The sequence below is a fragment of the Electrophorus electricus genome, chromosome 6, assembly GCF_013358815.1.
Source record: "Electrophorus electricus isolate fEleEle1 chromosome 6, fEleEle1.pri, whole genome shotgun sequence".
In the NCBI taxonomy this organism is placed as follows: domain Eukaryota; kingdom Metazoa; phylum Chordata; class Actinopteri; order Gymnotiformes; family Gymnotidae; genus Electrophorus; species Electrophorus electricus.
In genome coordinates, this window is record NC_049540.1 from 12,397,944 (window position 1) to 12,409,949 (window position 12,006).

General features: G+C 41.3%; 1 protein-coding gene across 2 annotated transcripts in view; it reads left to right on the forward strand.

Moving 5' to 3' along the window:
* Positions 1 to 5,408: 5,408 nt before the first annotated feature.
* The window catches only part of LOC113582104 (sodium/potassium/calcium exchanger 3), a 29,453-nt gene continuing 22,855 nt past the window's right edge, over positions 5,409 to 12,006 (forward strand). The window contains exons 1-2 of one of the 2 annotated variants that reach the window (XM_035526819.1): positions 5,409 to 5,809; positions 9,829 to 9,939. In XM_035526819.1, coding sequence (XP_035382712.1) covers positions 5,701 to 5,809; positions 9,829 to 9,939 — 220 coding nt within the window. In that variant the 5' untranslated portion in view covers positions 5,409 to 5,700. The remainder of the gene's footprint in view (positions 5,810 to 9,828; positions 9,940 to 12,006) is intronic. The other variant, XM_027017701.2, reaches the window with a different exon arrangement.

The following is a 12,006-nucleotide window of genomic DNA, read 5'->3' on the forward strand; positions in this document are numbered from 1 at the left end:
GCCACTTTGGGGGGGGGGGGGGGGGGGGGGCTGAATTGTCTGGCTGACTATAGATAATTCTCTATCTCTTCTACACTGAAACGGGGGCAGAGCAGCAGTGGCAGTAATAAATGGGTACAACAGCAAGGTCAGAACTGCAGGATCAATACAGAAGACTGAGCTCATTTGCTATCAGCTTCCTGAACTTTGGCAGCTGCTAATTTAGACAGGTTTCAGGTGCGGTGTTGAGTTAAACACCCTCTCTGCAGTATTCTCTCTCCTTCTCCTCTTCTTCCATATCTCCTTCCATATATGCAAACTCTCCCACACCGAGCTTTGTGGGCTTTGTGGCGTTTCTGACTCGTACGCACGGACAGTGGCGGATGGGCCCTGCAGTGCTCCTCTCAGTTACAGAAAATATTAAAAAGGAAGCAGAGGTGATGAGAAATGAGTATGTATGGACATGGATGACCTGACTGGATTGACAAGCCAGCCGGGTACCTTCTCCTACATCTGTATCATTGACAACAAATGGACTTTATGCAAGCCTCATAATGAAGGACAAACATTCACTGGCCTTTTCTTGGTGTGTAAGATAATGTGAAGGCTTTTCTGGAAGCTATTTGAAAACAAAAGATGTAAATACATATATATAAAAAAAAACATTTCCAGGAGAGCAAATTTTTTACTTGTATATTGGGACACACTTTCTGTGGCTGGGAGGAAAAGACTCCACCTGCTGGATATAAAGGCAACTGCATCACACTTTCTTGCAGGTGTATAACCGTAAAGGGTAATGTGACTTAAACTAGACTGGATTCCTGCATTTAATGACAAAACTGAGCCTTTTTTCTTTTTCCTTTCTTTCTTTTTCCGTTTTTTTTTTTTTTTTTTTTTTTTTGAGGATAAACATTGGATGGGTTGCTGTATTTAAAGACATATAAGTTTGGTGATGAATGATGTTTGCTTCACTCAAAGCAGGTTTCAGTAAGTGACTGCTGGTCCACGAGGTCAAGTCCTCCTCCAGCCTTTTGTGTGTGACGTGCGTTTCTCACATCAGAACTGACTATTACTGGGGCATTGCACATGTATAAATTTGTCGTTCCTTCTTATCTCTGAAGCTCATATATCAAAGTATTCTCACCACTTACCTCACGTCAGATCCACTGATGGTGACATCTCAATGTTTATATATATATATATAAAGTTGTGGGTGGAGGTGTCTTTCCTCCACATAATTGAACTTTTTTCTTGTCATCTGTGCATACCGTCTACTGCAAGACACATATGCACCCTGACCTAACTTGACTAAGGCTCAGACACACATGCAAAAGGATGCCAATCAAAATGTTCAAGAATCTGGTCAATAATACCGTATGTTGTACATAGTGTTTTATCCTCTTAATTTTTATTTTAGAGTCACTGTGATAAGCTGGTACCAGCAGATTGTCATATATGAAGATAAAAATATAACTTGATGTCTATGTGAAGATGTACAGCCAAAACAATTCAGTGTTATAGTCCCCCTAAAACCTGCACTCCACAGCTGCACCAAAACAAATCTAGACTCCAGAATTCTCAGCATTCTCAGCCAAATGTTAGTCATTTGCAGAGTTCTACAACTCTAATAGCATATCTTTAATAGTTTAGGTTTGTTTCTGTAAAATGTGGAGTCCAGGCTTAATATCAGATGTTGCAACAGGCAGGAACACAAGTGTGCTCAGGCAAGTTTGATGCAAGCAGTCCTAAGTGATGCATTGTGGGATATATATTTAGCCAAATGGTATTGTAAAAGAACTCTTTCCTGTTCTATTGTGTGTCACATAGTTTTGCAGAATGTAAGGGTTGTGAAGCTCGGGAATGCACCAAGCAACTTCCAAGTTCTCTTCTTCATGTGTGTATGTATGTAAAAATATGTAATAACTTATTAATCTTGCAAATGTGGATTTTATTGTTAGATGTCTTTGAACTAAGGGGAGGGGATGCTAATTCATGAAATACTGACTGGGCAGGTATAAGGTTATCATTTTTTATTTCTAAATTTTTTATTTTGTAAGAGCTCAAACAAAAAACTTAATAACTACTCAATGCAAAGGCAGTATTTGGTTTTAAGTACTAATAACAGTATCAGCTGTTCTTATAAATAGATTTTTCCCTCCAGGTTTTGTATGCCATAAGGTATGCCTTAACAGGGAAACTTAGACTTTCTTGACAAAACTGGAAACTAGGATGAAGGGACTATGGGACAGTGTGAAGGGTGAGAGTGCATCTGCAGTAAGAAATGGGTTTGTGGATTTCCATACTTTCCTGTTTAGAATCATCAGGCAATTCTCCCATTTCCTCTCAAACGGTGGCACCTTGCCTTTTATCAAAGTTAATATTTCTGTTTATGATGTAAGTCACATGGTCTTTGGTGAACCATGGCTCTTCAGTTACAAAAGCAATCATTTTATGCACTTTAAGGGTCTCAAACATTGTCACCCACAACATTGCATTTTCCATCTTTGTGGAATCTCAGTGCTCTTAATAATGTTCCCTAGACTTGTGGCGAAGGGACACACTCTCTATCCCACCATGTGCATCTTTGTCCCCAGAACCTTCAGGAATAGTGATTGAGCTTTGGTGTAGCTATGGGACCGCATAATATGAACGCATTGGTCATCTAGCCCCTGCGTTGAAAACACCTCGAGCAAAAGTCCTTTTTAGCATCAGAACGGCACTCACATTTCATTGCTTCAGTTTGCTTCAGCTGTGTTTTCTACTGTTTGATGACTATATTTTACCCTGTAAGACCTTGTTCAGTAACCCACACAGTAAGGTGAAGTATGCTCACATTTTATCATAGAATGTAGAAATGCAATTTTCATTTATAAGAGCTGTAATTACTGGCTTCCTCCATTAATTAGCACCTTTCAATCACAAATGGCTTCAAAAGAAACATATGGGAAGCGCATACATGCACAAAGTCTGTATGCTCAAACACACATTCACTCACACACCCACACTCTATGCACATTGGCCTGTGGTCTGTGCAGATTTGTATCCAGGACCAAAGGCCGGAGAATGTACAAAAGAGTCGAAACACACACAATGTGGAAGTAAAGGGTCATCTGTGCTATCTCTGTGTTCCTTTAACCTTGTTGAGTGGAATGGGCTAATGACTGAGTGTTGTTCAACTGTGAACTGGAGGGATACTGGCAATAAAAATAAAAAATGAACATGTATCTGTATAAAAGCACACAGACTGGACTCTGGAGTTTGTTAAGCACATCCTCAGATATTGTGCTATTCAGTGGATTAGACTGTGGTTTAGTTATCTTATTTTTAGACTTAAGTGCATAATGACAATGGGTTGTACAATGCCAAGGATATAGTTCTATAAGGAGCGCTATGGTAAAGCTAAGTTCATTAAAACACCAGCATGGGTAAACTTAAATAACCTGTTTAAGACCCTCTGTTTGACCAGCCTAGACACTTATTTTCTCCGCACACTGACGGCTTCAAAGGTTAAAATAATGACTTTCCATGATGCACTCTATGAGGCAGACATATTCCTGCAGCTGAAAGAGGCAGTAGGCTGTGTCCCATGGTTGTGTTGAGACTGCGAGGAACCTTTCGCAACAGTACTGTTTGCACGGCAACACCCTCTTATATACGCATGCACGCTAAAACATGGTTGTAAATCAAGCTCTGGAAGTCAGTGGTCCAGATGAGGTGCTTTATTTGAAAGTGAAGATATACGCTTAGGTATTTTAGCACTCACATTCTGCTGAGCATGACTTATTTAAACCAATTAATAGAACAACACTGAATTAAAAGGTTGTTGGAGATGAAATGCTGTTCTAAGCACCGCTCATTCACATGTACTGAGTTGTAGTAGTCTTAAGTGACAGAGATATGAGTGGACAGGAGTCTGTATTTACCAGCATTATACACAAGCAGAACTGATGACGTGAAGATTATTAAACAAAGCTGACAGATATAAAACACACGCACATGCATGCATTCACAGATGCACACATACACCCGCACACTCTTTCTGGCACTTGAAGGTACAAAATGACAGAATGCTTGTACTCACTCAAATATAAACTCGCACATACACAAACACACGTTTTGGTGTGCACACAAGCACACACATTCCGGTAAACTCCTTGAGGCAAACTCCTAAACAAAAACATCTGTCACTGCTTGCAACCACATGCAGACACACAATTGATGACATGAAAATGGGACATAGATAGATGGAGTAGACCAGGAATAACATACACACACACACACACACTGCTGAAATGCTAGTTTTCCCATGAACTAAAACTAGAAATGCTACTTTTACACAAAAAAAAAAACATCAATTCATCCAACATTTACAAGCAAAGGAACAAGAGCCTAGTCACACACCCATGCAGACCCTAAGTAGATGGAGAGAGAGAGAGCAAGACTGAGAATAAGGGCTTATATGCATTCAATATAGCTGTATATCTTTCCTCTTCTGAGCTTTTTGCATCAAGTGAAATTCATTTTCAGAGCATCTGAGCCTTCAGGAGAGCCATCCACAGCCAAGTGGATCATCAGTGTGCAAACATGCCGGCTGGATTATCTCAGAGCGCGAGCTTTGCTAAACAGTGTGCACCCCGACGAGCTCTTTATCGTTTTGGATGTGACACCTGTGGACGGCCAACGACAATAAGACTCTGGCTTATGTCTTTATTTGGCTCTGCGGCATCTTTGAGAAGGTCCACAGAAACGTGTCTTGGGGCTTGAGTCTGCCATGTTCTCTAAACAGGACTGAGAGAGCGCGCGAGTGAGAGAGTAAACACTCTAGTGATGTTTAGTGAGATGGTGTACGGAATGCTCAGTGATTCAAATGAATCGGGTTCACTTTCCTACTCTGCCCTTTATTTTCGCTCCTCTTGCATTTCAAAGGTTCTTTTGGTTCATGAATTCTCACAAGCTGTTACTAGAACTAATAGCAACACGTGGTCACACAGCATAGTACTCCACGCATACTAACATGCCAATTCATGTTGAGCTGGGTTTTAAATAGTTCATAGCTCTGTCTATACTCCTCCACTACCCTGCTACAGAGGGCTAGATCTGAACCTTCAAAAATGGCAGTTATGGGAACTGGTCGGAGAACAACGTTGAAAGTATTAAGGGGAATGAGAAAAACTGTCGCCCCCTAGTGGTTTTGCTTATTCGTTGCTTATAGCGTTAGACCACGACCACTGGCACGACCCGACCCGTGAGTGGGAGTGGTGAGCATGTGTGCATGTGTATGTGAGCGAAAATGGGAGAAACTATGCTGTGCGAGAGCGTGAGGGAGGGAGGGAGGGGGGGAGAGAGAGAGAGAGAGAGAGAGAGAGAGAGAGAGAGAGTGAGTCGTTTCTGACTGCCCACCGATGGATTGACTAAGAGGTATGTGAGTAAATTTTGAACTCACGTTTGTTGAATCGTGCCTTGGTAACGGCTGTCGCCGAACCATTAGCCTGTTCACTGTCCAGATCCTACTGTGCGGACGATGCGTCGAAACAGTTTCAAACATTTCGATTTAAATGGAGAAGAGATGTAGTTATACATCTAACTGCCCAAGAGCGCCACTAGATTGACTCAAAAGTTTAGTCCGTCTGAGTAGCAACCTCGGACCTTCACACGGGGTTGAATCTGGAGCTAGTGGTGGCAGATATGTTCTGACTTGGAGGCGTTCTGCGTCGGGACGGGATGAAGTCGGTGATGCGGAGCAGGAGACGACGGCCGCTCCGACGCTTCTGCTGCTGGGGATTCGGGCTGCTCGCGGTCGTGTGGCTGGTACGGGTACAACACCTGACAGGTACGCGCAAGGCGTGAGGAACCTTGCACTTGACTTGTTAAGACGCAACCCGCTGCTTAGACACAAACGTGACTTGCTTATTGAGCTACAAAGGAAGGCGATAAATGTTAATGTTTCAAATATGACTGCCTAACTAAGCTTATGTAGCTTTTGGCTTGTAGAACGTTAGCCTACTTTTTTCGTAGCCTGTGGAGATTTTTTTGCGCAGCTCACATATTGTATTTAGCCTATTTAGAGAGAGCCTCGGTTAACAAACTATTATATTAAATAACAGACTAGGCTATATAATTTATCAATGTGACATTGCCTGAGGTAATATAATTGATGTTGATGCTGAGAATTAAATGGCTTATATGTATGCAGGATTTTCCCCGATTTTTTTTTGTAGTGTTTGCGTGCGTTACACCTGCGTCACACCTCCAGCATCACTGCGCCGCTCGCCGCCTCTTGCGCGTTATCCTCGCTTGACCTCTGCTTCCCGCCAATCGCCCCGCTCATGGTCCGCTTCATTCCCAGTCAGTCGTTTTGAAGAGAGGAGAGATGTGTGTCAGCGTCTGACTGGTGTGCCGTGGTCGACGAAGTTAATTAGTGACAATTAAACGCGAGTATGCAGTCAGAGACGAGCGAATGGCTGCGGTGTTAATGGTTGTTTAAATAGGATTTGTCTATTATCTTTTAGTGGAAGCGGAAGCCTTATTGGCCTCTGTGTTTGCTTGGTAGTGGGCAAAAGCCATTGAAGAAAATCCCTGAAGCGAAATGGCGAGAAAGTCACGGTTAGTACAAGGGATTAGGGGCCGTCTGAACTCTGGAGACCGGAGCCCTTTTATCACAGCTGCTCCAGATAGACATGTCTATGATCAGTTCCTGTTAATTAGGAAACTGACCAAAAAAACAACAATAAAAAAGCCACAGGCGATCTTATCTTTTTAATTTTAAACGGAGTAAAAAAATTAATAAATTGAGGGATGGATGGATGAAAGCAAGCAAGCAGGTTGCTTTGTCCACTCCTGTATGTATGAGAGAGAGAGAGAGAGAGAGAGAAGGAGAGAAAGAGAGTCAGTGTAGCTGTGAGTCAGTGTTTCTGTATTCGGATGGCAAAGCGTAGTGACTTTTAGTGTTATATAGTATGTCACTTTGCTCATTAAAATTATTTTCCTATGAGAGCAATTGGCTATCCTAAAGGTCATTATGAATCAAACCTATTTGGTTCATCTAGGACCATAACCTTAATTTTATGGATACAGCCCCTCTATCTATCATAAGTAAATAAATGGTTAATAATAGGAGACTCGGATCCATGCATCTATTTTATACAAATAAATGATAGCTTAGTTCTCCCTACTACCAGACACATTTAGCAGCAGTGACGCTAGCAGTCCCCCTGCCGCCTCCGTTCTTCACTTTCTGTCAGATTAGATTCAGGAAACAATTCTGACGTGAGTTGCTGCCATCGTACTTGATCTAGAACAGTGTTCTTGTGGGGGTTGTGCCATGTAGTCGTCAGTCCCGTTATCTGGTCCCCACCTGTTTCATCTTGACAGGAAACAAGGGTTCAGAATAATTGCACACAACAAAGCAACTGGATAATGGATGTTTCAGAGTTTATCCACCAACATGACAGGAAGAATCAAGTGCTTTGTCTGAATGTCTCCTGAGTTTATAAGCTTCTGATTTTCCATCTTCGCAGTTTCAAATACAAACCTTCTGTTGTGATAACTGAAATGGCTGCACATGCTTCATCAAATAGTACTTGTAGCCTGGACAATAACTATTCAACTGATTTTTCTCCATGTCCTAGTTTTTTGGGGCCATGTAATGCCCAGTTGTGTTGATACCACAAACCGGACATTCTTTTCATCAAAGTCTGGAGCTTTGAAATGGGCTGGCCTCTGACACTGATCTGAGATCAGAGTCCTCCATCTAAAGCCTTAACCCCTACAGAAGAAATGACAAAACTTGTCTCTAAACAAGTTTGGAAATGTTATCTTCAGAATGCATTGATTTTACAGTTTCAGCTGTTCCAGTAAGCTTCTATTACCTTTGAAAGGCTTTCTTAAAGCAAATGTATGTAACTTTCTCCAGTAAAAAAAAAAAAAATTATCGATTTCAAGTTGCCAGTAAGAAGATCAGAGGGTTCTTCATACTTAAATGGCAGCACACAAAATCTGTACATAGGAGCGTTTTGTTTCAAGCATACAGATCCTTAAAGCCTGAACATTTTCAGACTTATCAAAGCCCTTAGATGCTACAACATGCCTTTCTTCCATGGCATTTCCTTGGCATTTCACTGGAAATGGTTGTACATAAAATTATTAATCATCTGCAGAACCTCAACTCCCCCCCACCACGACCACCTCCTACCCCTCGTCGAAGAACCTTTAAAGAGCATATGCTTATCATGCATGTGTTGTGCACTGGGCAGTGCTGGACCCGTCGGCAGGGCTCATTTGACTTGCATATTGCTCAGCCTCACGCCTGCCACATGAAAGATGCCGCATGGTGCCATTCTTGGCCAGAGACAACCACTGCCGTGTTCCTCTGTCCCTCACATGAATCGACAGAAGTATATAATAAAAGGGACAGAGCAACCACTGGCTGCTACCTGATGATCATTAAACAGATATGAGTAAAAGAACAAACTGTTCCCATCCCCCTCCCTCCGTCTGGTTCTGTCTAATGCCTCCCACCGCACACACACCTTTTGAGCCATGTATCACAGCGTGTATAATTTAGCTAGTAATATATCTACCTTGCCACAGATGCACTCATCTTTGTGTGTGGCATGAGGGCGATGTTTCATTTTTATTTTCTCCCGTATGACAGTGGAAGGACCTTACTAAAGCACTCTGTTGATTTTCTCCATATATAGCTCTGCAAAATGGAGGTCCAAATAAAGCCTGCCCAGCAGAGAGCGAGAGACAGAGAAAAAGAAAGAGAGAGAGAAAGATAGGCAGACACAGAGAGAGAGTGAGATAAGGGAGCAGGTTTTTACTTCCAGCCTGTCCTGCAGAGATGCAAGTAAAATTACTGTGTATAGTATAATAGACTTAAAGAAGGCCAAAATGAATTATGGATGCCCTTTCATGTTGTCATTATCTTGGTCCTGTTATGATGTATTGAGAAAGGTTAACCTAACTACAAATATAAATCACTGGAAAGGCTCACTTATACATGGTGACGCTAAGCAGGAAAAATTAGTCCTGATTTTCATCCAGACATTAGGCTGGAATTTCCTGCTGATGTAAATCAAAATTAGTTCCATTACTGAACTATAATTTTTTGTGTAGTCCTTAAAAGTAGAATAATGAGGCTTCACTGAAGTCAAAGATACATCAATGGAAAGAGACTCTAGTGGGGTCTATATCAGACCTTCCCAATATCTTTATTATCAGGGAACATCCAGTTCACTTTTTCCCGAGCACTCCTAGACAAGCTAAAGAAAGGTCGATCAGTGATGCCTACCTTTCTCAGGTATGTAGCTTGATAAAAGCTTGATAAAAAGTGGCAAATGTGTGGTGCAGAACCCAGAAAGGTAATGTCTGCTTTTTATGATTCAAAAAGGTTCCAATGACCCCAAAATGCGAAAGACTCCAATCACTACAAAGCTGCAATATCATGTCCATTTTAATACCTCTGAGCATCTAGAGTCAAATTAGCTTTGGGGGCAAATACTACTCAAATCAATTGCTTTTCCAAGTACACTGACACATTTTTTTTAGCAGAGCAAAATAATTGTTTTTATAATATAGAAATTAAATGCTGATGTTTGTTGTTTACACACAGTAATGTTTGTTTATTAGTCTGTCCTTGATCCTCTTACAGTATTTTATGTCACCAGCAAGACCTGAAATATTTAGAGGCTATGTTGTTGCATTTTTTTTGACAGTCTTGTATATCTGCTTATTTTACCTGTGTGTCATTGTATCAGTGCTTCATAAAGTATATACATCTAAATGTTTCACTCACCCTGTATTTGGTGTCATACAGACCCAATTTCTCCTTTATTGTCCCGCGTACAGAGACAGTGGCTTCGGAGTTTGAGCCAGCTGAAGGTGTCCACCTGGAGTGGTCCAGGCGTAATCTGATGCAGGATGGAATCGAAAACCACACTCTAGAAGCTCCCCGAGCAGGTGAGAAAGCCACCTGCACAGGTCACATCCACAGACTATGGAAGCCAAGCCCAAGGGGATAAGTGAAAACAGTTTTCGGAAATGCGCTTTGCCTGTCATGGTTTGTGCCTAAGTACATGTTATAGCTATGTGTGCACCTAGGTGTGTGTGTAGGAGTGTGTGTGTGTGTGTGTGTGTGTTTGTACTATGTATGCCAGCAAGAATGCAAGGCAAACAGTAGTCTCATGGAACCTTCAAATTTATTAGCTCAGTAAGGTAAACCTTGCTTCCTTATAAGAGAAAACTTTCTGAAGTGGTTGCAAGAGCTTGCCAGACATGTGGAGTGGGAGAGCAAAAAACAGTAAGTAAACTGAATGAGGGATGAAGAAGGTGAATATATATATATATATATATATATATATATATATATATATATATATATATATATATATATATATATATAAAATTGTTGTACACAGAATTTCCAGAGAAACAGAATGTTTCAGACATTCAGTCTTTCTGAACTAGTAGTAGGAGTATTAGTTGTAGGAGGAGCCAGATTATATATGAAAAAGTAGATGTTTAAATCATAAAATTGATTCCATGGGGGTTCTAAAGTTTAGGGTTTTAGAACCCCATGGAATGAATGTTCTGATTTAAAAATTAGGCAGCAAAAATTAGGAAACTTAAAGAGAACTGATCAACATTCTGAACTTTAGAAACCCATGGAATGAATGTTTGTAAACTTCTATTTCTAACAAACTGGTTCCATTTCCTGGAACTTCAGAAGGAGATGCCTTGCACCGCTGATGAAGGATCTCTGTCCAAAATGTCTTGTTTCTTTGGAAATCTTTTCTGCAATGCAATTTTACTACCTCCACAGCTTTTACTACTGTACACTGCAGTTACTCCCTGGAATTTTCTTTAGATATATATCAAGTAAAAAAATTGTCTCTGCCTTTCAGTGGGTGGTCAAATATTTTTTTCCATGCTCAGGCCTTCCAGAAGCCTGGGAATTTGATGGTGCGTCAGAGTATTGCTATTCATATAATTTCGCTATTCTGAATTGATGTAATCTGTTGGAGCCACTCCTCCATTTTAAGGGGTTACAACCCCAAGTTGCCCTATCACCACTGGGACAACCTTGGTGTTAACCTTGAACATTATCTCTTTCTTCTTTTAGTCCTTGGTATTTTTTCTCATATTGCTTCCTTTGGATGTTTCCATCACTTAAGACTGCTACATGTGTTTCCATTGTTTGTTTCTGCATTTTATCCACTACCATGATACTTGCCACTACTTGTTAAATTGTCTGAATCTGGAGGTCACACAGGATCTTAGCCTTGTTATTCTCCACTACTCTGTGGCTCCTGCCATTTGGTCTTGGGAGTGTCCAGTATATTCCTGTATATGATCCCTGCCACTTGGTTGTTTCTCTCAGTCTGCGCTTTCCCAGTCAGTATTTTGCATATGGCTGCTAGGTGCTGGATTGTCTCAGAGGCTCCTTTGCACCATCTGCACCTTCTCTGGTGTGTAGTGGGTCCAGGCAATGCTTAGGTTGGTCATCCTGGTTGTGGTATCCTGGTGGATGGATCTGTCTGTCAGTAGTTGGTGCTTGCACATATGCTCATTCAGTTTCATGGCTAGTATTCCTGACAGGAGCTTACATGTGATTATCATGTTATTGGTCTGTAGTTGGATGGTGCTTGGCTCTTGTTGGGATCCTTCATAACCAGTTATGTCTTCCCTTCTATTAGCCAGCCTGGATGGGAGCTGGTATTTAGCACCTGGTTTACTTGTTCTGCTAATTGGCCATGCAGGGTTGTTAGTTTCTTTAGTCAGTAGACATGGATCATGTCAAGGCTAGGGGATGCCCAGTTATTCATGTTTCTGACCCACTTTTGGACATCTGCTGTTGTAATGCTCACTATGTCTTGTTCTGAGGGACTGAGGTGCTCTGCTTTGAGATATCGTAATCAATGGTATTATGTGATGGTTAATTTTCCCTTATGATCTTCCAATACTGTTCTGTTCAGATCTGGGTGGATCTACAATCAGGGTTCTGTTGCACTAAAACTAAGAGTACTT